This window comes from Dendrobates tinctorius, unplaced genomic scaffold (assembly GCF_039654945.1).
Source record: "Dendrobates tinctorius isolate UK_male_01 unplaced genomic scaffold, ASM3965494v1 ptg000046l, whole genome shotgun sequence".
Lineage (NCBI taxonomy): Eukaryota > Metazoa > Chordata > Amphibia > Anura > Dendrobatidae > Dendrobates > Dendrobates tinctorius.
Window position 1 is genome coordinate 44,871,688 of NW_027361714.1, and position 27,736 is coordinate 44,899,423.

At 44.4% G+C, this 27,736-nt stretch overlaps 1 protein-coding gene across 4 annotated transcripts in view; it reads right to left on the bottom strand.

The window, feature by feature from the left end:
* The window catches only part of AHI1 (Abelson helper integration site 1), a 300,707-nt gene that overhangs the window by 15,926 nt on the left and 257,045 nt on the right, over window positions 1–27,736 (bottom strand). For all 4 annotated transcript variants that reach the window (XM_073575859.1, XM_073575862.1, XM_073575861.1 and 1 more), the window contains 3 exons: window positions 22,730–22,798; window positions 21,869–22,031; window positions 21,666–21,763 (listed from right to left, as the gene is read on the bottom strand). In XM_073575859.1, the coding sequence (XP_073431960.1) occupies window positions 21,666–21,763; window positions 21,869–22,031; window positions 22,730–22,798 (330 nt within the window). The remainder of the gene's footprint in view (window positions 1–21,665; window positions 21,764–21,868; window positions 22,032–22,729; window positions 22,799–27,736) is intronic.

Sequence of the window (27,736 nt, forward strand, 5' to 3'; positions counted from 1 at the left end):
ATAAGATGCTCCACAGAATAGGCCCTCAGGATGCTCCACAGAATAGGCCCCCATAGGATGCTCCACAAAATAGGTCCCCATAAGATGCTCCATAGAATATGCCCCCATAAGATGCTCCACAGAATAGGCCCTCATAAGTTCATAGAATCATAGAATGGTAGAGTTGGAAGGGACCTCCTGGGCCATCTGGTCCAACCCCCTGCTCAAAGCAGGATTCGCTAAATCATCCCAGTTAGATGTCTGTCCAGCCTCTGTTTGAAGACTTCCATTGAAGGAGAACTCACCACTTCTCGTGGCAGCCTGTTCCACTCATTGATCACTCTAACTGTCAAAAAGTTTTTTCTAATATCTAATCTGTGTCTCCTCCCATTCAGCTTCATCCCATTGCTTCTAGTCTTTCCTTGTGCAAATGAGAATAAAGTTGCTCCATTGAATCCTCATATGCTGCTGCAAATAAAAAAAATGACATACTCACCTCTCCGTCGCTGTTGGCTCAGGACGCGGCACCCGAGATATTCACCTGTCCACGCTCCCATGCTGCTTGCCGCTGTCTGCCACGTCATCTCTCAGTGACATTCAAGCAGCAGAGGGTGCGGCGTGCACTAACGATGTCACCGCGCCCTCTGACCTGAACATCACAGAGGACGCGACAGACAGCGGTGAGCAGAGTGGGAATGGGGAACAGGTGAATATCGCTATACTTATCCCCCTGGCACGGTCTCTGCAGCTCCGTGCTCCCACGGTCTCCGGCACCTGCTTTCAGCGGTCACGTGGTACCGCTCATTAAAGACATGAATATACGCATTTTCATGTCTTTAATGAGCGGTACCATGTGACCGCTGAAGGCAGGCGCCGGAGACCGTGGGACAAGCAGGGGGGCTGCAGAGACAACGCCAGGTGGTATGATCTCTGACACCCCCGCTCCCCCACCGACCCCCGGTATATGACTAGCGTATAAGCCGTGAAGGGGACTTTCAGCCCCAAAAAAATGGGCTGAAAAACTCGGCTTATACGCGAGTATATAAGGTATTTCTCCAAGAAAATTATTGCAATTACACATCTTGTTATACACATGTTTATTTCCTTTGTGTGTATTGGAACAACACAAAAAGAGAGGAAAAAAGGCAAGTTGGACATAATTTCACACAAAACGCCAAAAATGGTCCGGGAAAAATGGTCAGCACCCTCAACTTAATATTTGGGTGCATACCATATAATAAAATTCCTGCACCTTAACATCCAATTGAGGCATGAATAGGGAGTATGGGGGAGAAGCCCAGTACCTGGGTAGAGTTATATTTACAACCACTGGTCAAATAGTTGCCTGGTTATATTCGGGACAGGAAGCATGTTATCTCATCTCTAGATTATGCAAAATAGCAAGACAAATGCATATGACTTTCCTGTGATGTAGTGGGACTTTATCCCTGTATACCTTACTGGTTAGCTAGAACTGCTTCAGCATATCTATAGATGTACAATAATTATTCCGCTAATATTCAGAACTTTTTATTAACGGCAGTTAATTTTTTGTTACAACATAATTATTTTTCATTCAGTGGGACTTTCTAGCTACAGAAACAAGGAGCTTCTATGAGTGCGGGTTTATCCCCCTCAATCACAAACATCTATATGTCTTAATGGGAGAAACTGTAAATTTTTCCAGAATTCAATCTTTTTTTTTCCCCATATCAGGAGGTATGGTTGTTATATTGACCACCTCCTCCTGATAGGGGCAGGTAAGAGAATCAGCTATGAAATTTGTGGAGTGTCTCAATTGGATTGTAGCATCAACTTTCCAGATATTATGCTTTTACACTCCCCTAATGGAATTTCAGTTGTTTCATATAAAAAACCTTTAGCCACTAGTGCTACTTTGTTGCCAACATCATGTCATCCCAAACAAATGATTAAAAATATTCAGTTGGGAGAACTGATTCGTACCAAGAGGAATACTTCCTCAGACACCAAATTTCAATCAGAAGCAGCCTCAGTACATGAGCGATTACAAAATCGAAAATCTCCAGTTTGGATGATTAAGAGTATGCAAATAAAGTCCATGGAGCCTCATTTCAGAGTCTCAAACACAGGACTAGCCAGATCTTCCTCCAGGGAAGTACCCAGCCAAGGAGTGGCTCCTTTCGGAAACCACCATTACCACCATATTAAGTGGCCCTTTAAGTCAATATCCAGCTCTTTACGAGGTTACAGATATGACAAGGGAAATACCAAGGCCAGGTATCCATCCACAGACAGCTGTTTCGGGGTTGGATACCTGGCCTTGGTATTTCCCTTGTCATATCTGTAAACTCGTAAAGAGCTGGATATTGACTTAAAGGGCCACTTAATATGGTGGTAATGGTGGTTTCTGAAAGGAGCCACTCCTTGGCTGGGTCCTTCCCTGGAGGAAGATCTGGCTAGTCCTGTGTTTGAGACTCTGAAATGAGGCTCCATGGACTTTATTTGCATATTCGTATTTCCTTGGGAGCAATGCACCTAGGATTTCACTGAATGAGCGCCTTTGCCGGCTGCCGCAGTGTTTTCTTTGACTGGTCTCCCTGAGGTCAGTGATTGTTTCGTGATGTTGGTCTACTAGGCATTGTTCCCACCTAGCCAGAATCCTACTCCACACTGATGAGGGGCAACACGACGAAACAGCTGTCTGTGGATGGATACCTGGCCTTGGTATTTCCTTTGTCATATCTGTAAACTTGTAAAGAGCTTGATATTGACTTAAAGGGCCACTTAATATGGTGGTAATGGTGGTTTCCGAAAAGAGACACTCCTTGGCTGAGTCCTTCCCTGGAGGAAGATCTGGCTAGTCCTGTGTTTCAGACTCTGAAATGAGGCTCCATGGACTTTATTTGCATATTCGTACTTCCCAGGGAGCAATGCACCTAGGATTTCACTGAATGAGCGCCTTTGCCGGCTGCCGCAGTGTTTTCTTTGACTGGTCTCCCTGAGGTCAGTGATGGTTTCTGGATGATTAATAGGGCATAGAATACTGAACAACACATATAGACAGGATATTCTCAGAGAAAAGAATGCACATGTAGGAGCTGGCTGCTGTGGTTAACTCCTGTGCCCGCTGCTAAAGAGAAATTAATATTCACTGCACTCCACGCCCATGGGAGTGGAAAGCGGTGAATATTCATCTCTCTAATAGCGGACATGCTGTTAGCCGCAGCCGCCGGCCTCCTGCAGCTTCCGGGCTTTCATGTGTGCCCGCTACTTAAGAGAATGAATATTCACTGCTCTCCACTCCCATAGGTGTGGGACAGCTTCCTGTTCTGATGCCAGCAGCTGATTTAAGAGTGTAAGCAAAGCATGGCAGTGACATCATATGGTGCCCACAAGCAGAAGATAACTGCCAGAATACTCACTGCTCCCCACGCCGGGACTATAGGCGTGTGGCGCAGTGAATATTCACTGATCTTTAATAGCTGGCACAGTGTTACCTGCATCCGCCAGGTGATCACATGTGCCCACTATTAAAGAGAATGAATATTCAATGCTCTCAGAAGAGGAGAACATCGCAGGAAACTACTCTAGTAATCGTGAGTCTTTGTGGATCTATATATTACAAACTAGAACGCCGCAAGGCATGAATGTAAGACACGATTTACTATATCATTACGACTGATTTTCTCCCCTCTTCCTCAGATGTACTAGTGTTTTGCCATCTCTGTACAATGTTTTTATTTTATGAGATATATGTTTTTATTTTGTCTATACTTTGCTCTATTTTGACACACCAAGGCCATGTGTCTCAAACAGGATATGATATAAAACGCTGCTTGATTAAAGACCTGTCAGTGTGCAATGCGTTTGCCAATCAGTTATTCCCAAAAAAAATTGTGATATCTTTGATATATTGTTTTTACATGGATCTAATAAAGTGAGTGATTTTGTGAACTTTCTGGGTGCTGGATTTTGGCTTTCTACTTTATTGCACACTTCTTTTGTAAACTACTCCAGGTCTATCATATTTGAAGGATGCCTTTTCCCAATGGCAATTTTAAGATCTCTCCACAGGTGTTCAATGGCATTCAGATCTGGACTCATTGCTGGCCACTTTAGAACTCTCGAGCATTTTATTTCCATACAGTTCCGGGTGCTTCTTGAAGTATGTTTGGAGTCTTTGTCCTGTGGAGGACCCATGAACTAGGAAGCAAACTCAGCTTTCTGAAACTAGGCACTGCAAGTCAAAATCATCTGATAATCTTTAGATTTCATGATGTCTTGTACGAAGCCAAGGCACCTAGTGCAAGAGGCAGCAATACAATCCCAAAACATCTTTGAACCTCTACTATACTTGACTGTAATTACTGTGTTCTTTCTTTGTAGGCCTCATTTTGTTTTTGGTAAACAGTAGAATGATGTGCTTTACCAAAAAACTCCATCATGGCCTCATCTGTCCAAAAGATGCTTTCCCAGAAGGATCTTGGCTTATTCACATGCATTTTTGCAAATAGCAGTTTAGCATTTTTATGTGTGTGTCAGCATTGGTCATCTCCTGGGTCTCCTGCCATAGCGTCTCATTTCATTCAAATATTGACGGATAGTTTGCACTGATGCTGATACACCCTGAGCATGCAGGACAGCTTGAATTTCTCTTGAGCTGCTAATCCAACATCCGGACTATCCTGCATTGCAACATTTCAGCAATTTTTCTCTGCTGCCCTCATCCAGGGGGAATAGCTACAGTGCCGTAGGTTGTAAACTTCTTAATTATGTTGCGCACCATGGATAAAGGAAAATCAAGATTTCTGGAGATGGACTTGTAACCTTGAGATTGTGGATATTTTTCAATAAATTTGGTTCTCAAGCCCTCAGATAATGCTCTTCTCTTTCTGTTCTCCATGCTTAGTGTGGCACACTCAGACACACAATGCAAAGATTGAATGTCTCCCCTTTTTATCTGATATTTATATGATTTTCATATTGCGCACACCTGTTACTTGCTACAGGTGAGTTTGAATGAGCATCACATGCTTGAAACAAAGTTGTTTACCCACAATTTTGGAAAGGTACCAACAATTTTGTCAGGTCCATTTTGGGGATGTATGAAATTATGTCCAATTTGCTTTTTTCTCATTTTTTTGTTGTTGTTCCAATACAAAAAAAAAAAATTCTGTGAGAAATACTTCATACAATTTCAAAGGTGTCAACACTTTGGCCATCCCTGTATCCACTGGTAGGTGATAACTGATACATCGGTGTAGTACCCCTAGTCATAAAACCACTGCCAGAAGGTGATAAATGGAGTGGAAGTTTACACATGCACCATGTTGCTTCATTCAAATCTATATCACTAAAAATCATTAAAAAATACCCAAAGCTGCACTCCTCTATCTACATCAGTGTCAGACTTGAAAGGAGTAGTAGAGCTCATGGGCGATCTGCTGCTCTATTCAACTGCTTCTGACAGTGGTCAGGGGAGCAAGTACTTAAGCCACCAAGTTCTGGCATCAAGAGGAACAGAAAGAGAGCAGCCGCAGCTCTGACTTCCTCCCTTTAGTTTTATCTGTTTACTACAAATCTTATAAGTGACTTCCATTGGTGACACGGCAGTTGTCTATGTGGTAGTCTTGTTCTATCCAGATGTGAACCAACAAAACCTTGGATATGCACCGACTGTTTAAGTGATGTATTATCTAAGGGTGTTCAGATCCTGTGGCTAGAGGGGCAGATACGTTGAGTCCTTCATATAGTCCCACAGAAAAAAGTTGCAAGGTGTCAGGTCTGCGGAAGCTAACACAAAATTGCAAATTGACCTGACAACGAATACTTTCAAACAGTCTGTGGGGGCCTAAGCTAGAAAAAATAACTTTCCCCAGTTTTCTACAGTCAAATCCCTTTACTTCCTGCAAAGGTTTTTTTTCTGATAAAGACCCCTCTAGACTCCTTGGGTCATCTAGGAAAAATGATTGGAGAAGAAAAGAGAGCTGTAATGAGCACTGAGTATGGGTGAGCGGATCAAATTGTGGGACTATGGTCCAGGTCAGTAAAACCTAACTGCTAGAAGGGAAATCCACAAATCTCTTACCTTCATTGGCATGTAATTTGATTTGTCAGGGCTGGCACAATGTCTTTTGTATGATGTGACATACAGATTAATTCAAATAAGTCCTGGCTGATCAAAAGCTGTGCTGGCAATATCGAAAGGTAAGAGATTCGTGGGACTCCTTCATAGCCACCAGGTAGCACTGACCTGGATGCTGGACCGGAATTCTGCGAATCAATCTGTTCATCACTAGTCCTGAGTCATGCCAAGAGTTAAGCATCCTTAACATTCATGTGTGGGGTTACTTTTTATCAAAGAGAGTGGGCTCTCTCGCAATTTTACGTAAGAACACTGCCATGAATAAATAGTATTTAAACATCCTCCAATGGCAACTTCTTCAAACGATCCAAAAGCTTTTTGGTGGTTAACAATTATTTTTCCAGCATGATGCAAGGCAAAATCGATAGGCTTTCATTTATCAAAGCGACTATGCCAGATTTCTGGCATAAATAATTTTGAAAAAAATCACAATATTTTTGCACAACGCAGAGTGGCACAAAATGAAAGCAACTTCGCGTTTTCACACCAGTTTAGCCCAACTCCATCACAATGGGCCAAGTTGGGCGTGTGACACCACAGCTTGTCCACTTCATGACGAGCTGCGCTATTCCTTACATTAGAAATCTTACACCAGTCCCTGCCCAGAGTAGGATTTGTGTCAAGGCACATGCTGCTTGTCAGACACACCGGATTCATTAAGGGAAATGTGCCCCTTAATGAATGAGGAGCATCTGACCCCAACACGCCCCTTCATTAAGATTGAAGAGGATTGGTGTGCACACAGTTGTCGACATGAGGTGTAGGCGGAAAGGGGTATGTTGATCCTGGTACATAAAGTCAGGAAAATTCACTGCACACTCTTATTTCAAATGCAGATTAATTTATTTCAAACCACGTGTAGGTAGGCAGATATATGTTCAGAGACAATTAATTGGTGCAGGATATTGAGGAAACATAAGTGGTCACGGCACACAAACCAGAAGGCGCAGGAGACTGCGACTCACTTCTCTTCCTAAGCTTATACTCACTGCCTTTCCCCAACAGAGGCCACAAAAGTCATACTACCTATAAAAACAAAGCCTCCAAGAGCAACTGGATGATTAAGACGTGGGATTAAGTTGAAACATTACTTATGTCGCCTCAATATCCTGCACCCAATAATTGTCTCAAAACATATATTTTCCTACCTACATATGGTATGAAATAAATTAATTTGCATCATGAAATAAGATTGTGCGGTGAGTTCTACTGCCTTCATTAAGATTGGCGTGAACATCATACTAATAAATATATATATATATATATATATATATATATATATATATATATATATATATATATAGTGGGGTAGCGCTGTCATTCAAGGTTGGGGGACACTCGCTTGGCAGCAAATAAATCACATCCGGTACGGGTTTTCCATAAAACAATATCAGTCCGTGAGGTTTATTATTCAGCATAAACCAAAGGAAGCACCATAAGGTTCATATCAGCATAGCGTCCATTATATAGGCTATTCAGCCTCATCATTATCTCACCCGTCAGGGTTCCTTATGCGGCTTCACCATCGCATACGTTAGTTCCCTCCAGGGAGCTCTGAGGCACACATCGCCAATGCTCAACACAGCCGCTCCACAGGCTGTTAGCCAGGAGATTATTCTCCTCACGGGACCTTCCAAACTGGACCAATCAGGTCCCAGCATTCACACCTTGTGACGTACCCTGGCCACCTTATATGGTCCATAGCCACGCCCACTTGGTCACATGGCTATGACCTCATCACAGGTCCTGCACACACTTACAAAGCCTTTTACTATAGGAATTTTCAGACACACCCCTGGGTGGATTTGTAGGTAACCAGAACCCGCCCATCTCTCTAGTTACCTGAAGACTTCTCCCTTACATTTAGAAACAACACCTCAGCAATGATATTGCTGATCACACATACACAAGTCTCCATCTCAAAGCCACCCACTTTGAGATACATAACCATCCTTCAGGATTCTGCCACTCATCCGTTCTCTTGGGACATCCACACTGCGCCCCCGAGTGGACACTGGTCATTACACCACATACCCCGCCCCTCTGTTCAAACTTGTGGGGTTGAACACACAATCTTACACCAGGATCTCGAGACCGGGCACTCATTACACCTTGCCCCATAGGTCGAGAGAACCGTCTCCCTCTGTCATCCGGCCTCATTTCTACGTTAGGCCTCCCCCGCCCCAGCGGTCAAAATATCGGTCATTGTCTTTGACCCTCCAGTTGCAGTCTGTATGCGTCATCAGACACTGTTTAGTCACCACCCTCCTAGAGTGCGCTTCGTCACCTGACCGTTCTCCCACTGACCGGCTCTCCCAGTTGGTACGGTCATCAGTCTTAAATCGGTCCTACTGTCTGGCCTGAGTCTGACTCATTCAGCGTCTCACAGGAACTAATTTCTCTCAGCTTCGCACGGCCCATCGAACTGCCACTTGCTGACATTCTTCGGCCACCTGCCATGTCACTATTTGGAGGAACCCTTCGGTTCCTTACATCTTGGGTTGGAGGCGGCCGCCACCTGGTATTCCATACTTCTTTATTAATTCGCTGACGGTCCAGCCTCAACTGCTCAATTTCTTGCAGGTACCCCACTCGATACTCCACGAGCATCCGAAAGTCTCTCAGGCTCTCTGCGGAGCCAACCACCATGATGGGAATTCTACCCACTTCAATGGATACCTGATCTTCATCATCAGGAGGGATCCTCACCCTGACCACACCGCCGATATTCACAAGGTCTTGCATTACCTTCCCGAATCTTCCAATAATTCTCCCAATCAGAGCTTTGGGTACCGGAACCACGTCTTTCCGCAAACCCAGCCGATCCATAGCCTCACCAGGTCCAGGGGCTCGGCGGGTGCTCTTCAGGACATCTGTCTCTGCCTGAGACTGCCCAACACGCGCGCCTCACCAGGTCCAAGGTAACACCACGTGCTCCTGGGATCCGACTCTGCTCCCAGGGCTGACCCTCCAGGACCTTTCCTCACTGAACCCTCCCAGTACACTGTCTTCCTCACTGACCCAGGTCAGTACCACACGAACACCTGTCCGATACCTGTGTCAGCCACACGGGTCACCGTTTTACTCATTGACCCAGGTCAGTACCACACAAACACCAGTCCGTTTCTCCTGTGTTGCCCACACAGGTTCTCGGGTACCTCTTCTCCGCAGAGGCACCCTAGCAATTACCAGACTTTCTCCTGGGGAAGCAGCCGCACTGGGCTCACCGATCCGGACAGTGCCTTACTCACTAGGCCGCCCCATGGTTTCCAGAACCATAGCCAGACAGTGGCTTCCCCACTTGCAGGCTGTCACAGGCTCTGCTCACACGTGGCCGGTCCGCAGCACATCACACGGATTCCACAACCGTCAGCCCTCCTGGCTCAGCGTAGCTCTTTGCCACCGAATTTTGCAGTCCTTATCCGTTGCTCCCAGCAACAAGGCTACACCACTGCCCATAGCCTTCTCCACCAATTGTGAGGTAGCGCTGTCATTCAAGGTTGGGGGACACTCGCTTGGCAGCAAATAAATCACATCCGGTACGGGTTTTCCATAAAACCATATCAGTCCATGAGGTTTATTATTCAGCATAAAACAAAGGAAGCACCATAAAGTTCATATCAGCATAGCGTCCATTATATAGGCTATTCAGCCTCATCATTATCTCACCCGTCAGGGTTCCTTATGCGGCTTCGCCATCACATACGTTAGTTCCCTCCAGGGAGCTCTCAGGCACACATCTCCAATGCTAACACAGCCGCTCCACAGGCTGTTAGCCAGGAGATCCTTCTCCTCAAGGGACCTTCCAAACTGGACAAATCAGGTCCCAGCATTCACACCTTGTGACCTACCCTGGCCACCTTATATGGTCCATAGCCACGCCCACTGGGTCACATGGCTATGACCTCATCACAGGTCCTTCACACACTTACAAAGCCTTTTACTATAGGCGGTTTCAGACACACACCTGGGTGGATTTGTAGGTAACCAGAACCCGCCTATCTCTCTAGTTACCTGAAGACTTCTCCCTTACACTTAGAAACAACACCTCAGCAATGATATTGCTGATAAGACATACACAAGTCTCCATCTCAAAGCCACCCACTTTGAGATACATAACTATCCTTCAGGATTCTGCCACTCATCCGTTCTCTTGGGACATCAACACAGCGCCCCCTAGTGGACACAGTGGTCATTACACCTATATATGTAATATATATATATATATATATATATATATATATATATATATATATATATATATATATATATATATATATATATATATTATTCATTGGTTCAAGCCTCTAAAACCTGGTTCAAACATTTTGGCTGGGGCATAACTATTGTGGGTGCAGGGGTTTGCGGAGGCATACAGGCCCTGAAGCCACAGTAGGTCCACAAGGTTCCTTTATTCCATATAAAAAAAAAAAGACAAATACTGTTAAAACCCGTGATATTTCGGGGACCCCCGCTAAGGCATTCAGTGGGGTAACTAAAAGCTCATGGGCCGTAGTACACAATCTTTAATTTTAGTGGAAGTATAAAGGAGGATAGGTAGACACTGTTAGGGTTGCAGATCACACTAAATATATAATATAAGGAAGTGCGATCGCAACCCAGGGTCCACCGTGCAGAGATGGAAAACTGCTGCTTAGTAATGGCGGAGTGCAAAGTGAACACCGGCGGGTTAACCAATGACCCGGTGTGCACAGGAGCAAACTCTTACTTCACAGAGCCGCTGAAAGAAACGCCGGAGCCTGTTAACTCCACAGGACTCGGCAGAGGAAGCGCATAGCGTAAGATCACAGGACCAGATAAGTGCACAGGCTGCGCAAGGCGTTGCACAGGCGTGGCTGTCACTTGCCGCGGTACGATAGTGCCCTGCAGTGGGTGACACCATCGGACGCTAGTGTGCAGAAGACTGGACTGCACTGTGGCGTATACACTAGCCACTGACAGGCGCTGACTAACCGCTAAACCCTAACAACAGACACAACCAAGGCTAGGGGTTTCCAATGAGTCAGTCACCAGATACATGCATTCATCATCAGACACTCCATAAGTATTTGAGTCTATACTAGCGCATGGCCATGCGGCCATGTGGCTCTTTTATAGCAGCGTCCTTCCGGGACCTTCCTAGTGGTCCAATGGGAGCAGCAATAGGACCTGAGCATGTGACATCAGACCTCCAATGAGAGGACTTCCCACGGGCATGCTCAGTGGACCGAAAGAAGTACTTAGTCCCAGTAGCTGCTCGCTGCTGGCTATTGCAGGTTACTATAGCTGAACCCTGATTAGCAGCAGTAACCAAGCCAACAGTAGTAGACTGAGCAAGACGCCAAGAACGACGTCTTTGCTGAGCAGGCTCCTCTGCGGCCGGACAGGAATGGGAGACAGCAGACGGCAAGGCTCGGGATTCCTGCTGTGCAGAGGCAGGAACCCGACGCCTAACACACTGTTGCCAATACATGCATAAACATTTAACTATAGAAGTGCTTTTCAAATAGTCAAATACATTAATCTACTGTCAATGTACAAGGTCTTATTCTTCCTCCCATTTAGTTAGCATAAACTGACATTTTTAAATCCGTAAATACCTTCCAATACTGGTGTTCTAATGTCCTAATAAATGTAACACACAGGATGACCACGTTGTAGAATATGTAGCTGCATAGAAATATTGCACCCTCACAGGCAAAGGCATGCCTCTATTTGCTCAAGATAAAATTATTTCAATTGATTAGGTCTTTCCCTTCAAAGTCAATGTCAATATGTAATTTTTAGGTTATTTTATTTGACAACTATGAAAGTACAGCTCAAAGGATTAAGGTTCCTCCTACAAGATAACAAACATCTAGTCAGGGCTCATCAATTTCGTTTGTCCAGCCTAACAGGTTCCAGAAAGCAATGAGGGGAAAAAAATGACGACATTCAGATCAAATGTCAACTAAAAACGCTTACACGAGTTTCAAGTAATTGATCACACACACAATGAGATGAGGTGTAAGGGAGGGGTGGTTTGGATCAGGAGCGGCCAAACTTTTTCATTAGGAGATCTACTTTTTATAGTGAAAAAATGTATTTAATCTAAAAAAGTAACCAGTGATGGCTATATTGTTCACATGTTACAAAATAACGAATTTAGTGCTGCTACACTGTTGGTCCCTGCAGGTAGCGGGAATGATAGTGTCATGTCTTGTATCATGATCACTGAACTCACATGCCATATATGCAAACTTTAACAATGAGGTCAGTGACGGGGGGTCAGAGCAGCAGGGGCATTGGATTCAAGAAGTACCGTAAATAATGATTATTCCCATATTTTATGCCTATATTTGGTCACGTTTGAATAAGAAAAATGCTTTATGAGCTATTGATCCCCATTGTGAGGTCAACAAACACTAGTAAAGTGCTTTCTCATACAAGGAACGCAAAGTGCAGCTATTTGGAGAGTTGTGGAGCATGGGCGTCAGTGGCTGCCATATAGATACAGATATCCAAGCAGCTATGAAAGTCATAGGAAGTCACTCTATAAATATATTTTTGGTGTATAGGAAGAAACCAAAGATAACATAGGAAACTCGTGCAAACACAGGGAGAACATACAAACTCTATGCAGATGTAGGCGTTCATCAGATTTGACCCAAGAAAACCAATTCTGCAAGGCAACAATGCTATCCTCCGAGCCATTGTGCTGATCTATTGCTTGGCCACTAGTATGGAAGTATGAAATCCTGCTTTATACCATTCCACAGTTTCTTACTACTAGAAAAATATTAATGATTAGAAAACTGGGTGTTACAGGTAGGAGGTGTTTCCCAGCACATTGTTACACTGTGCATTAAAGGGCTGCCAATGCAGACTGTGTAGCACACACACCTCTAACAAGAGAAATAAAAACACGCAGTTGCCAATTATTCATACATTTATATTTGGAATAGCAGCAAAAGGGCAAAAATGGAAATTTTAGATAAAGATGCTGCATTAAACATTACTTCTAGCAAATACCGTATATGCTCCAGAAAAGATCAAGAGTGGTGAAAAGTTCTCGGTTTCACATTAGCGCTTTTTAAGCGCACGCATGGCCGGGGGTAGCTCCGCCCCCGAGCTGGCTCTCTGCCCGGCGTGCCCGCCCCTTGCTTGTATCGCCGCCTACTAGCGGACAGCGGCGCCTGCGATCGGCGCACCCTATCTTTAGCATAGGGTGCGCAGATCGTGCGCAGGCCGTGCGCTAGTTGCGCTTTGACCTGCGCTGCGCACTTTTGACGGTGCGCCGTGCGCGCCAAAATCAAACTTTTCGGATTTTGGCGCGCACGGCGCACCGTCAAAAGTGCGCAGCGCAGGTCAAAGCGCAACTAGCGCAGGCCTGCGCACGATCTGCGCACCCTATGCTAAAGATAGGGTGCGCCGATCGCAGGCGCCGCTGTCCGCTAGTAGGCGGCGATACAAGCAAGGGGCGGGCACGCCGGGCAGAGAGCCGGCTCGGGGGCGGAGCTACCACCGGCCGTGCGTGCGCTTAAAAAGCGCTAATGTGAAACCGGCCTTAGTGGTACCATTAGAGTTGCATCGCTACAGTTAAGGTACTGTCACACTTAGCGATGTACCAGCGATCCCGACCAGCGATATGATGCGGTCAGGATCGCTGGTACATCGCTAAGTGGTCGCTAGTGAGCTGCCACATAGGCAGATCTCACTAGCGACATCGCTGGGGACGGGGATCGCTACTTACCTGTCACACTAGGCGATCCTGCGTCCTCCCGCCCGGCTCCACGCGTCGCTCGTCCTCACAGCAGGAAGCGCCGCAGGAAGCTGACGACGAGAAACAGTCCTGAACGTTCTCGCGCGATCAGCGATAACCAGCGGGGGAGCGGGTCGCTGGTAAGTATCAGACACAGAGATATCACTAGCAATATCGCTATAACGTCACTAGTTATAGCGATATTGCTAGCGATATCTCTTAAGGTACTGTCACACTTAGCGATGTACCAGCGATCCCGACCAGCGATATGACGCGGTCAGGATCGCTGGTACATCGCTAAGTGGTCGCTAGTGAGCTGCCACATAGGCAGATCTCACTAGCGACATCGCTGGGGACGGGGATCGCTACTTACCTGTCACACTAGGCGATCCTGCGTCCTCCCGCCCGGCTCCACGCGTCGCTCGTCCTCACAGCAGGAAGCGCCACAGGAAGCAGACGACGAGAAACAGTCCTGAACGTTCTCGCGCGATCAGCGATAACCAGCGGGGGAGCGGGTCACTGGTAAGTATCAGACACAGAGATATCGCTAGCAATATCGCTATAACGTCACAAGTTATAGCGATATTGCTAGCGATATCTCTTAGTGTGACATGCCCTTTAGTGTGACATGCCCTTTAGGGCTTGTTTCATTAAGACTCACATTATACATGCTAATCTTAACCCCTTCAAGCCTGTTTTCACCTTCATGACCAGGCCACACAATTTACAATTCTGACTAGTGTCACTTTATGTGGTAATAACTCTGGAACACTGCAACGGATCCCACAGATTCCCACTGATACTAGAGAGGCTATTGCCATGCCGAATGGAAGGGCTCTGTACTGAACGTGTCTGATTATAGCATTTATGGAGACCGCTACTCTGAGAAACTTTTGGTAGTGATAGTATGTGTCTCTCAGATCTAGAACTGTCAAACCAGGAAAAAAGATTTTTACAGTTGTTTTTATTGACTCCATTTTGAAAGTTTGGATCCTTAGGAACTTGTTCAACTTTTTCTCAATGCAGGATTAACTAAACAATCTCAGACAGAAGTCTGTCCTGCCTCTCTTAGATGACCTTTTGTGACAGCCTGTTCCACTCATTGATCACCCTAACTGTAAAGATGCAACCGAGGGTACAGGATTTGAAGGACGGATCATAGCAGCTGATAGATCTCCTCTGGAGGTCGGAGATTAGTTTACCATACTGGAGAGCCTTTGCTGTGCTCAGCAGGCCTGCTTATTCTTTCCCCGAATGTCCGCTATCACACTCACGACTTTGGGATGTTTCTTCATGCTGCCGTATCTTTTGCCGTATCTTTTGCTGCTGCTGTTGCCTTGGCTGCAGCTGTTGTTCCTGAGGCTCCTTAGATACCTCCATTCTCAGAAGGGACCACCATAAGCTGTATTGAACACCTTCCTAGCGTTTCACCTGCCTTTTGAAGGTGAAAGCAGCCTCCAGTGTGTCCCCCCCAGCGTTTCCCAGCTCCATTGCCGGAAACTACTTCCGGTCACGTGACCACGCAATCGCGTCATTAGAAAGAGCCTCCGGCGCGTCCCACGAGTATGGTGCAGTGTCTGCGCTCCTCCACCCTCCCATGAAGTCTCCCTGGACACACCGGTGGCGCTTCAGGATTCTGCACCAGCCAAAGTAGGGGAATATTCGCTGCCTGGATCGGTCTGGTCAGGCCTGGAAACGACGTCCATCTTCTTTAACAAACGAACTGATGTGAGGGAGAGGTACCGCCCTTTTATTCTGTGGGTTTCCTGTCCTTGAAGGGTGGATCCCCTCTCACCTTGATGCTGTCATGGGGGAGAGAGAAAACGCTGATGGGCTGTAAAAATTGGCACTTGCAGATAAGCATCCTGAATAACTACCGAAGGAAGAAATTGACCGATTACAAGGGTGTGATTACTAACCAGAATAACTCCATCTTGAAGCGACAAAGCCAAACCCATTTGTTCAGGTGACTTAAATCTAAAATAGGTCACATCGAGCCGTCCTTTTAGGGGATGACTAATAGATTTGAATAAAACCCCCTAAAGCGCTCTGAAACGGGAACACCTACAATTACTCCTGTCTAAAGCAAGGAAGCTATCGCCTGGCTGAAACTGACTCACACTGGGAGATCTGGGAGGGAGAGAGCAAAAGAATCCATCCTGATGTAGATTGGTGAACTCTAATCTTTAACTCGGACAGATGACCTTCCTGACACAAAGATTGCTGATTGCCCAAAGCCATGCCTTCTGAAAAAGGAGGGGGCGGCCACCTACACAGGAAGAATCCCGATGGGGGGGGGGTCACACGTAAAGCATTGACCTTCCTGCTGTCACTGGACCCAGAGGGCCTAGCACCTGATCCAGAAGGATGTCTGGTGGGTGTTGGTCTAAAGGTAGCTCTCCTGGAAGACCTTTGGTCTGATTTCCTGACCCGACTTGTCTGATGCTGGAAACTGACGAAAGGGACGGACATGCAAGGCCCCATGCCTCTGAAAAAGGACAGCTGGCCCTGGAGTGAGGAAGCAAGATGCTTCAGAAATGATATTCTCTAGCCTGGTTCCAAATAAGCGAGAGCCTGGAATGGTAGTCCTGTCAGCGATCTTTTTGAAGCTAGGTCTGCCCTCCACACCTTGAGCAACAGCATGTGCGAATCGCCATTAAATTACTTGCCACCTGGGTAGAGCACTCCGCCGCATCTAAGGATGCTGAACAGTGATACCTGCGCAATCTGATCCGCGATCTCAGCTAATTCCAAATCCTATGAACCAGACAAAAAAACGTTGTTGCAAATGCTTAGCCCACACCATCACCGCCAGGAAAGGCTGGGCAAAAGTCAAAACCTAGAGTGGTCACCACTAAGCAGAGTGGTCACCATAAACAAGTGAGATACCAGAGTGTCTACCCCTGGTGGAGTAGACCAAGAGGCCACCTGCTCTGCTGGAAAGGGACAGAACACCTCCAGAAAACGACGCTTTTGAAAGGGTTTGGCTGTTGCCACGCTCTCTGTAAAACCTCTGTAAATTCCTCATGGTTAGAAAAAGATCTAGCTACGCACTTACCCCTCCTTAAAAAAAAACCTGCTTCAGACAGTGATAGAAAGAGCAGAAAAAACCTAGAAGAATCCACTAATTAGTGACACAAAACTGTTAGAGTGCTTAGTATCAGCTCCCAACAGCCTACCACATACACGTAATTTTTTGCCCTTGTAAGCTTGCTATCCCACAAGGAGGAAGACACCAATGAGCTTCTGTGCTCCACACAACTTAAAAGGTGTCGTGCTGTAAGGAGAAAGAGAAAGGTACAGAGCCAGATGGGCGGGAACCCGGCTTGCCAAGTCATGGCCGCTGAATGACTGAAATAGTTATCGCGCCGATTTGCCGGGTGTAACGCGGCCGCTGACTGTCTGGAAATGTTTTGCCCAATGATTGGCTGAAAGGATTCAGCCAGCTGCCTGGCCCAGTGCTCCAACAGCCACATGCAATTGCAGTCTTCCCAATGGAACAGGAACCAAACCACCCAGCCCGCTGAGTGAGGGACACCTGCAGATTCACAGGTAGCCACGTGGCACGGTCCCACTCCAGCCCACCGATCTGTCTAACCCCGACCAGCTAATTCCAAGGTGAACTCAGATGGGCAAGTACAACAGCCAGCAGCAGCACAATGCCCCTTCAAAAGGACAGGGGGAGGAGTGTGGAACAAGGGGGTGGGGTAAGCAAGGCTAGTGACAGGGTTATACTTACCTGTCCTGAAAATCCAGATCCCTTCAACTTCTGCTCCATGCACATATGTGCGCTATGGAGGGTGGGGGGCGACAAGAGCTAGTTGGGTTACGGAACTCCGCCCAAGTACCTAACTACTGACAGTGCCATGGGACATTGGTCCGGCCACACCGAAGCGAGAGGATACGTACTGAACAATTACAGCCTGTACTCTACGTCGCTACATGGGTAAAAGAAAGTGCACAATTACACTCTGTTACTCAGAGACATCGATCTCAAAAACAAAAAGCAAAAACTTAGCAATAGTGATGAGCAAAGGTGCTTGGATAATGTCTTATCGAAATATGCTCCGGTGTTATCAGAGCATCTGGGAGTGCTCGTATATTATATTCGAGTCCCTGTGGCTGCGTGACAACCTCAACACATGTGAGGATTGCCTGTTTGTTAGGTAATCCGCACGTGTTGAGGCTGTTTCACAGCCGCAAATCATACAACCGCGGGGACTCGGAACATAATATGCGCGCACTCCCAGTTGTTCGGATAACACCTAAGCATGCTCGGATAAGACGTTTCCTAAGCAAGTTCTCTCATCAACAGACCTTTGCCTCCAACGGACACTATAAAAACCTGAGGAACCCTGACTCCAGCAGGTGAGATATAATCTGCTGGGGAGGAGCCAATTTTATTTAAATACAATAACAGTGTCAACCTCCAAGTGGCAGCAGACTTACTGTTTCAGGAAACCCTCTGTTTCAGGAAATCCATGTGCTTATAAGACACAATGAATAGACTCAAATCCTATATTTTATACTGAAGCATCTAATGAGCTTATGCAAAAGAGAGGAGGGTCAGGGGTCAGCTATGACATTGCCCTTTGTGATTGGTGATCCTGTGTTATCAGCTGTACATAGAGGTGTTACCTGTTATTGTAATTCTATGATATGAAGCCTTGCCAAATTCTCTTCCTGAAAGATCAGGAAGTACACGTCTAAAAAAGCCACAGGGGCCAGTATAAAAATTAAAAAAATATAATTTTTTTAAATAAAGGGAAGGATAATATCAGGGACTTGCAACGAATTGTAGGGTGGGGAAATACTTATACAGGGCCTTATAATGAATCAGTGTGTAGGGGAGGATGCTATGCAAGGACTTATAATGAATTGGGAATTTGGGTAGGACGCTATGCAGGGACTTGGGGTGGGGTTTAGGACATGTGACAGATTTAAAATGAATTTTGAAGAGTCAGAATGTCTAATTTATATTTATTGGGCAGTGGAAATTATAGTTAACGTGGGGAACAGTGCTGGCTTATCCATTTTTATTTTGAATGGTGCATGGCTAATTGTATATTAGTGGTGAGGTACATAGTTATATTCAGTGGGACAATGTGGGAGATTTTAATTTGTCAGGCTGCAAATGTATACCGTATATACATTATATGTGAAATTGTTATTTTCAAGGCTGTTTTGATCATTGTGACAAGACGAGTCGTGTCTGGAAGGTGTCAATATGGAGGTCTGACCAGATGCAGAAGAAACAGAAAATTAGTCTAACCAGCTGATACGTCAACGGTAAGTCGACTGATGTAAATATGTATTCTATAACTTTTTGACAGTTAGAGTGATCAATGAGTGGAACAGGCTGCCACGAGAAGTGGTGAGTTCTCCTTCAATGGAAGTCTTCAAACAGAGGCTGGACAGACATCTGACTGGGATGATTTAGCGAATCCTGCTTTGAGCAGGGGGTTGGACCAGATGGCCCAGGAGTTCCCTTCCAACTCTACGATTCTATGAAATTTCTATGAAAATATTTATACTATATGACTTGCAGAGAGATGATGGGAGTAATACGGTAATTGTAATAATTGTTTTGTAAAACAAACTCTCTTCGGCTACAATCACACATTGGTGCGAAATGTCTATGTACTGCCAGACCAATAGAGTTTCATAGGTCCATTCACACATGCATGAAATTCAGGGATCTGAGAATGCGATCCATGACATTCAGAGTATGTCCTATTCTAAACTGATTTTGAAGATCAGAATAGGACATACTCCATGGGTCTGTGTGACGTCCAAGAAAACCGACATTTCACGCAGATGTTTGAATATAACCTTAGAATGTATAACACCATCCCTTAGTATATAGTGCATTTACTTATTATATATAGCACTGTCCCTTACTATACAGTGTACTCATGTTATTTATAGCACTGTCCCTTATAACATAGCATCCTCTCGAGTTTATGTATAACACTGTCCCATATTAAACGGCATCCTCTCATGTACAGCAAAATCCCTTACACACACACACACACACACACACACACACACACACACACACACACACACACACACACAATCTGATTTATAGCTTTGCAGCCATAAAAGGAGAGGAGTCCAGACACATTTCTTGCACTAGGGCCCCAAGCTGTCAGTACCTGCCCCTGGTGTGTTACAAACTACTTTGTGTTGAAATTAAATACCAACAGAAAAAAACACACATAAGGTGCATATCACCTCGTAAAATATAATGTTCATTGAAATTGTAATATTAAAACCATAACGATAAATGCAACAAATACAATATCTGAGTAACCCAAAGTCACGCCCACTGATGAAACTAGGGTGAAACGTGAGTTGTGGCGCCAGAACCGCATGTTACACTAGGTCTTATAAATGTAAGTGCCTATTTTTTTTAAATTATTTTAGAACAATTGTACTTCCACTCTGGCTTAAACTTTCTGGTATCGACTAGCACTGTTCACATATAGTTTAGAGCTAATTGATAAACAGCATACTTAGCATATGTAATAACCGACACTACACTTATTACATTTGATGTGGTCCTCCATTGGGTTACTCTTTTATTGTATCTATTGCATTTATATTTTTTGTTTTAATTTTACAATTTCTGTAAACATCATATTTTATGAGACAATATGCACCTTATGTGTTTTTTTCTGTTGGTATTTTCTTTAAACTTCGTTTATTGAAAATATACATAAGAACAAACATTTCCGATATCCATAAACAGGAGAACTCTTTGTTATTACACTGGTTTACACAATTAGAAGCAACAATGTATGAATTAGCACGTGTTCATTCCCATGTCTGGTTATTAACCGTCCAGCAATGTTATACTGTGGTTATATGCTTCACATACACCTAATAACCACACATTGTAACTTGTTATCTCAGTATATAGTTACTGGATCGCACATAACGTCGACCTAGAAACTTGGAGATCGATACCCAATAACTCTTTACATAACAATAACTAAAAATTAACATTTCTGCTGGAAAAACCAACGCACCTGTAAATGTGGTTTGGGCACCCCCCCACATCAATATTCTTAGGCACTTGCTAGATAGTGGCGGGTGTTGAGTTCCAGAAGTCCCATATTTTATAGAATTTCCCAGGGCACCCTCTATTTTGATACACCGTGTTTTCATATGGAATCGCTGAATTGACAAGTTCTACCCAGGATCTGTTAAAGGAGTGTCTTAATTTATGAAGTTATCATATCATTATTCTCTTGTGTTGGTTCTAATTTGTGTAGAAATGTGGCCCAATCATAAGAATTTAGAGGAAAATCTGCTCATCAATGAAATCGCCACTAGAGATGAGTGACTTTGCCTTTTTCAGGGTCGAGTCGGGTTTCATGAAACCAGACTTTCTCAAAAGTCAAGTCGAATGAAATCGGCCGACTATAGGGAAAAGTCGTGAAACACGAAACCCAATGCAAGTCAATGGGGAGAAAAGTCGGCAGTGAGTGGAGGACTGTAAACACACCTGGCATGAATTTTAACCGCAGAGGCGGCAAAATCTCTCTCTCTTCTCTTTCTCCCTCCCACTACGCTTCTCTCATTGGCTGAAAAAAGTCACGTGCAAGCATTCGGCGAAACCAGACTTTGACGCTTGGGTCGCCGACCTCATGGCCAACTTCCCACTGTAATCGGGTTTCGTTTCATGAAACCCGACTTTGGCGAAAGTCGGCGACTTTTGAATCTGACCGACCTGTTTCGCTCAACTCTAATGACCGCTACTTTATAATGTTACATACAGTATATTTTTTTGTTAGGAGTAAAGATATTTACCATGCCAGCATTATGTTCAAGATGATCAGCTTGTGACTGTTCATGGGGCACAGGATAGGGAAATTTGGATGTTGTAGGGTGGTCATAGTCACGCTGGACTGGAAAAAAAAAAACCATGACACTATTAAGTTTCTAAATCATTTCAGATGTATGGCACAAAATAATCAGTTAAACCAATATTACTTTCTATTGTATGAACTTACTTTCAGCAGCCACATAGTTTGCTGGAAAGTAACCCTGTTGTCCATTCTGGAGACTGCCAAACCACCAATTGTCATTATCTTTGTACAACACATGGATAATGTCACTACGTTGGATGCTTAGCTCATCTGATCTATGCGCAGTGTAGTCGTACAGAGCAATCACCTAGAGGAGAGATAAGACCACCACAATGTTATCACATTCATGCCACAAAGGCATCCCTTACCATATACTTCCTCTCACAGTAAAACAGCTGAAACCAAAGCTCTACCTTGGTAAAGACTGAGGCTTTGTAAACTTTCACTAAGGAATCAAGGTGGTGGGAACACAGCCGGAGACATATGATAATAGACTGTGGGAACTATGAGACATGGTTTTGCACACTAATCATACCAACTACTGTACCAATTTCCAAACAGCTGCTGATTTATGGATTTATGAACTTGACACAAAGTGAAATCATTTCCTAGAATGCAAAAACACCACAGGGTGACACTTGGAAAACTGTGACAGAGGTGTTTAACATTCTCATTTCTGTTGGACCCTAGAAATTAGAAATGCAAGATGATGGCTCTACATAGCTGTGTAGTTCAACATTATGTGATTGAAGCTTTTGACTAATCAGTGTCTGATTTTTATCAATCATAGACTGATCCTACATTTCACTTTTTTTATGAACCAATAACAATAAACAAGATTTCTACCACTATATTCTTTCTGATATGTGGCCATTTTACTTTATAGTTGGCCATGTTTTGTATAAATCTTAAGCATACCCATACAGTTAGCACCAAATGTTATTTATAAAGATGCTTAATTACTAATACTCAATATAAAGAAAAGTGTGAATACAGGATACTCACAGTCTCCTGGACTGGTAGAATACTGTCAGCTTCTATTTTTATTGAAGAAACCTTTGCTTCTAAATTACTCTAAAATTATTGGAATGAAATAAGAAAATACAATTATGTATACGCATAGATCACCCCATAACATTGAAATTGCAATACCAAGAAGAAAAAGGCACGTGGATATCAAAACAGGATCAACAGACATGCTAATGATGTGCAAATCATGAAAAAATGGAAACAAAAGTTTTATATATTACTGTAAAAGTACTGAGCATGAGCACCACGCTCAGAAATACACACTTACACAACCTTTCATTCTATCAATTAAGTTATTGATGGTAATCTCAAAAATGTCCACCACACAATGCATTTTGGTATGCAAATAATCAAGATCCTCTGCTGACAGCTTCCTTTGTAATTGCCGGCCAATGACATCTCAGATGTGCTCAATGGGAGACAAATCCAGAACACTGCAAGTTATGGCAGTCACTGATTGGGCCACGCATGCAGCACACATTATTAAGAGCAGCATGCATTTTGGATCTTGAGACACTTTAGAGCAGGGGTCCCTCAACCTGTAGCTCGGGAGCCACATGTGGCTCGTGGTCCCATGAATTGTGGCTCGCAGCTGTCTTCCAGCTTGGTGCATTAGCTCCAGGTCTAGCAAACAGGTATGAGGAGCACATCTCAAAAGGGTGAATTTTGTGAGTAGCCCTGCACAGAAGAGAAGAACTGAATACACATATACTGGTCTTAGGGGTTTAGAGATAATTTAAGTATGGTGCACTGGAGACACGATACTACTTGTCAGAGGAGGTGCTTGAAGCTGGATGCAACAGTGTGTTGAGAGTGCTGGATGGAAGTATTGTGGGGACCTCTGGATCTTGTTATATTGATTCGGGGTGATTTCTGTGGAAAAGCTTTGGTTATCATTTTACCCGTATTGGGGCTCTGGTTGCCACTACTGTGAGGTGGGAGGGAGCTGCATGTGGCTCGTGACAGGCTCTCAAAGCGGAATGTGGCTCTCTAGGTCAGAAAGGTTGGGGACCACTGCTTTAGAGAAATAGTATTACCACTGATTCCACTACCAAATTAATGTAACGCCAAGCTGCTAGTGTACATGGAATGAAGACTAGAGGGATCCGGTTACTGTACGATACACCAAATCAACATCATAATCTCAGTGTGATGTTCTCTCGTGAAAGTCTATTCATGACATTGCCCAGGTGGTGTCAAATTAGGAGAATAATGCTTAATGAATTATTCGGTACTGGAAGTAAAATTAGACTTCACATACCAAGACTAAGATTGTCTACACAGAACATCAGAAGATGTTTGCACGACACTTGGCTGCGAGCCATATGTCCAGCTACAGGTGCAGGTTTTCAACATGACAATGCCAGATCACATTTTGCTTGTGCTACTGTGAGCAGTCTGTGTGACCTAAAGGTGCTACCATGGTTTGCAGCTTCTCCAGAATTGACACCCATCAAGCACATCTAGGATGTCATTAGTTGGCAATTGCAAAGGGAGTTGGTAGCAACTAAGGTAGCCAAGGTATGTAGAGTCATAGAATCGTAGAGTTGGAAGGGACCTCCTGGGCCATCTGGTCCAACCCCCTGCTCAAAGCAGGATTCGCTAAATCATCCCAGACAGATATCTGTCCAGCCTCTGTAAGGCAAGTGTGTTTAGTTTCTCTACTGAATAAATAGAATCAACCTCTACTGGAGGCTGCATATTTTCTATTAGATCTGTATATATGTAGGGATTTGAAGCTCTGTATCAGACATCTTGTGCGCTCTGGCCACGCTAAAATTATATTAAGAAACAAATCAGCACAGAATTTTAAACCTATTTAGATAAAACACAAAATAGCATTTAACTGTAGATGTTTACTTTGCAATAGGTTTTCTACAATTAAACAAACTAAGGGTTCCATAGATGGATGATTAATAGACGACCACTTTAATTTGAGTTTTATAAGGATTGCAAAGTATTTTAAATACAGTTAGGTCCATATATATTTGGACAGACAACATTTTTCTAATTTTGGTTCTAGACATTACCACAATGAATTTTAAGCAAAACAATTCAGATGCAGTTGAAGTTCAGACTTTCAGCTTTCATTTGAGGGTATCCACATTAAAATTGGATGAAGGGTTTAGGAGTTTCAGCTCCTTAAATTTTTGTTTAAAATTCATTGTGGTAATGTCTAGAACCAAAATTAGAAAAATGTTGTCTCTGTCCAAATATATATAGACCAAACTGTATTTGGTTAGTTTCCGAAACAGAGGCAGATTTGCCCATGAGTGTGTCTACCTCTGCAGCCTAACTCTACTGAAATACAACTGAGCTGCAATTTCACTTACCACATGTGGTCACAGGTGACGCTGTTTTAAGATGGAAGTCATGTTTTCCTAATACTGGATAACTCCTTTAAGAAGAGGTAGCAGTGGTGAATTGCTAACAATGACCTTGACCTTTGTCAATCCATCTGCCACTTGAAATCAACTAAAGCAAGTGTCCAGAACACACTAGTGTCACGTGCCCCGTCCTGAGTGACACGGCCAGCAGGCCGGTAACTGATACAACAGGACGCGGCACGTGTAATTGTCCTATGTGACGCGGCCCGCAGGCCGGTAACTAATACAATAAGACATAGGGGAAAAGGGGAAACCTGGGTAACAATAACAATGGTGGCCCTGCGATAGGGAAATGGGGAAGTGGAGACCTCCTGCACTCCCCTGAGTCAGTGTCTCTACACTCATAACGTTCCCTAGGCCGGTTCCGCACCGAGCGACGATCAGGAACCTCAAAACCCTGACTCGCCCTGCACCTAAACCCTCGCTCGGGAATTGGTCGGTGTGGAAACTAATCCCACCACTGCACTAAACACACATAAGAAAAAGTGACAAAACAGGGGAAACACCACTTAGCTTTGCTCTGTTGCTTACGCTCCTAGCAACAGAGCCCACCACCTGCGTGCATCTATTCCTCCACCGTGGGCGACATCTGCGTGCACTGTCCAGAAACAGACCTTCTCAGCATCATAGTGCAGCCTTGGAGCAAACAGAGTCCACACCTGCGTGCAGCTGTCCAGAAACAGAGTCCCGCAAATGAGTCCAGCTTTTCTGCCAAAAAGTCCAGCTCTCAGCAAGAACGTCCAGCATTTTGAGTGCAGCTCTACACCATAGCTGCCACTCCACCAATCCATGCGGGTACTCCTTGCTGACACCATAACTGCGACTCCACCACGCCATGCCAGCCCTCCTTGCAGACACCATAGATGACACTCCAGGAAACTCACTGAGCTGCCCATGACTCTCCTTTAGCTCCATCCTTCACCCAGGCTTGCTTGCAAATTAATACTTTATCACCCACAGTGATTAACACACCTGATACTCTCTTATAGGGCTTTCACACCTGTTACATAATTATGTGCACAAACTAAGGTAACCAGAGTGCAATGACCCTAATGGCCACCGGGGGAAACTACAACTGAAATCACCACAGTGCAATGACCCTAATGGGCACCAGGGGCAAAACCACCTTTGGCACACAGCCAAGGGAAAAAAAAAAGGTTACTTTGTGCAATTACTCTGTCGGATCCAACCTGGATCATGACAACTAGGTTCCGACAGAAGACTTAGGCCGGGGTCACATTTGCGAGAAACTCGCATGAGTCAAACGTCTCAATATCTGGCACTCGGGACCGGAGTGGCTGCATGTGTTTCTGTGCAGCTGAGCGTTCCGGTCCAAGTGCCAGTGTCGGGTATTGAGACGTGAATTTCTTGCAAGTGTGACCTCGACCTTACAGTCTCATTCAAAGGGAAAATGTCAAGTAATATATGTAATAATGTGTTCTAGAGCTAGCAGCTTGTATTTTATTCTTTATAATTCATGATCTGTTTAGTTCCCAGTAGGTGATCCTACTTTGTAAGTAAAGGCTATCTTTGTATGCATAGAAATTACAGGGAAAGCTATCAATTAAGTAGTATGACCGCCTACAAGTTAGGATAACAGGGAAGGGATTTTAGTAACAAATACAACATACACTAAAAGTTTGGACACCTGTTCATGCAATAGAATGTGCACATTGTAGATTCAGAAAGAAGGTAGGGACGCCACAAAAGAACACATATGGAAACAAGTAGTAAAGAAACAAGTGTGAAACAAACCACAATATGTGATAAATAGTGATGAGCGAGTGTGCTCGTTACTCGAGTTTTCAGAGCATGCTCGGGTGTTCTCCGAGTATCTTGGGTGTGCTCGTAGATTATGTTTGTGTCTCCGCAGCTGCTTGATTTACGGCTGTTAGACAACCTGAATACATGCAGGGATTGCCTGTTAGGCAATCCCCACATGTATTCAGGCTGCCTAGCAGCCGCAAATCATGTGGAGGTGGCGACACAAACATAAATCTATGAGCGCGCCCAAGATACTCGGAGAACACCCAAGCATGCTTGGAAAATTCGAGTAACGAACACACTCTCTCATCACGAGTGATAAACCTTAGATTCCGCAACTAACCCAGTTTTACTCTGATGACATCTTTACACTCCCTTGGTATTCTTTCAAGCAGTTTCATAAGGTAGTCAACTAACATGGCTTCCAATGAACAGGTATGGCTCATCAAGATTTTGCCTGTGGGATCACTGGCCTTCAGAAAGTGTGTGACCATCAAGTGCTTTTTGCAAAGGCAGTGCTGGTACACAGTTTAATATAGTGCTTAGACATATTCCGCAACGGTTCTAAGCCAGAATTTGGCAAGAATCACTCAACAAAGCAAAGAGAAACAAAAGTTTATTTTAAGTCATGATGTCAGTGAAATGCAGAAAATTTCTAGAACCTTGAAGATATCCTCAAGTGCAGTCATGAAAACCATCAATTGCAATGAACAAACTGGCTTTCATGAGGACCGACCCAGGAAAGGAAGACTAGGAACTCTGCTTCTGAGGTCCATATGAATGCAAACTTTCAAATTTCACACTGCTATGATTTCAACAAATGTTGGATGAG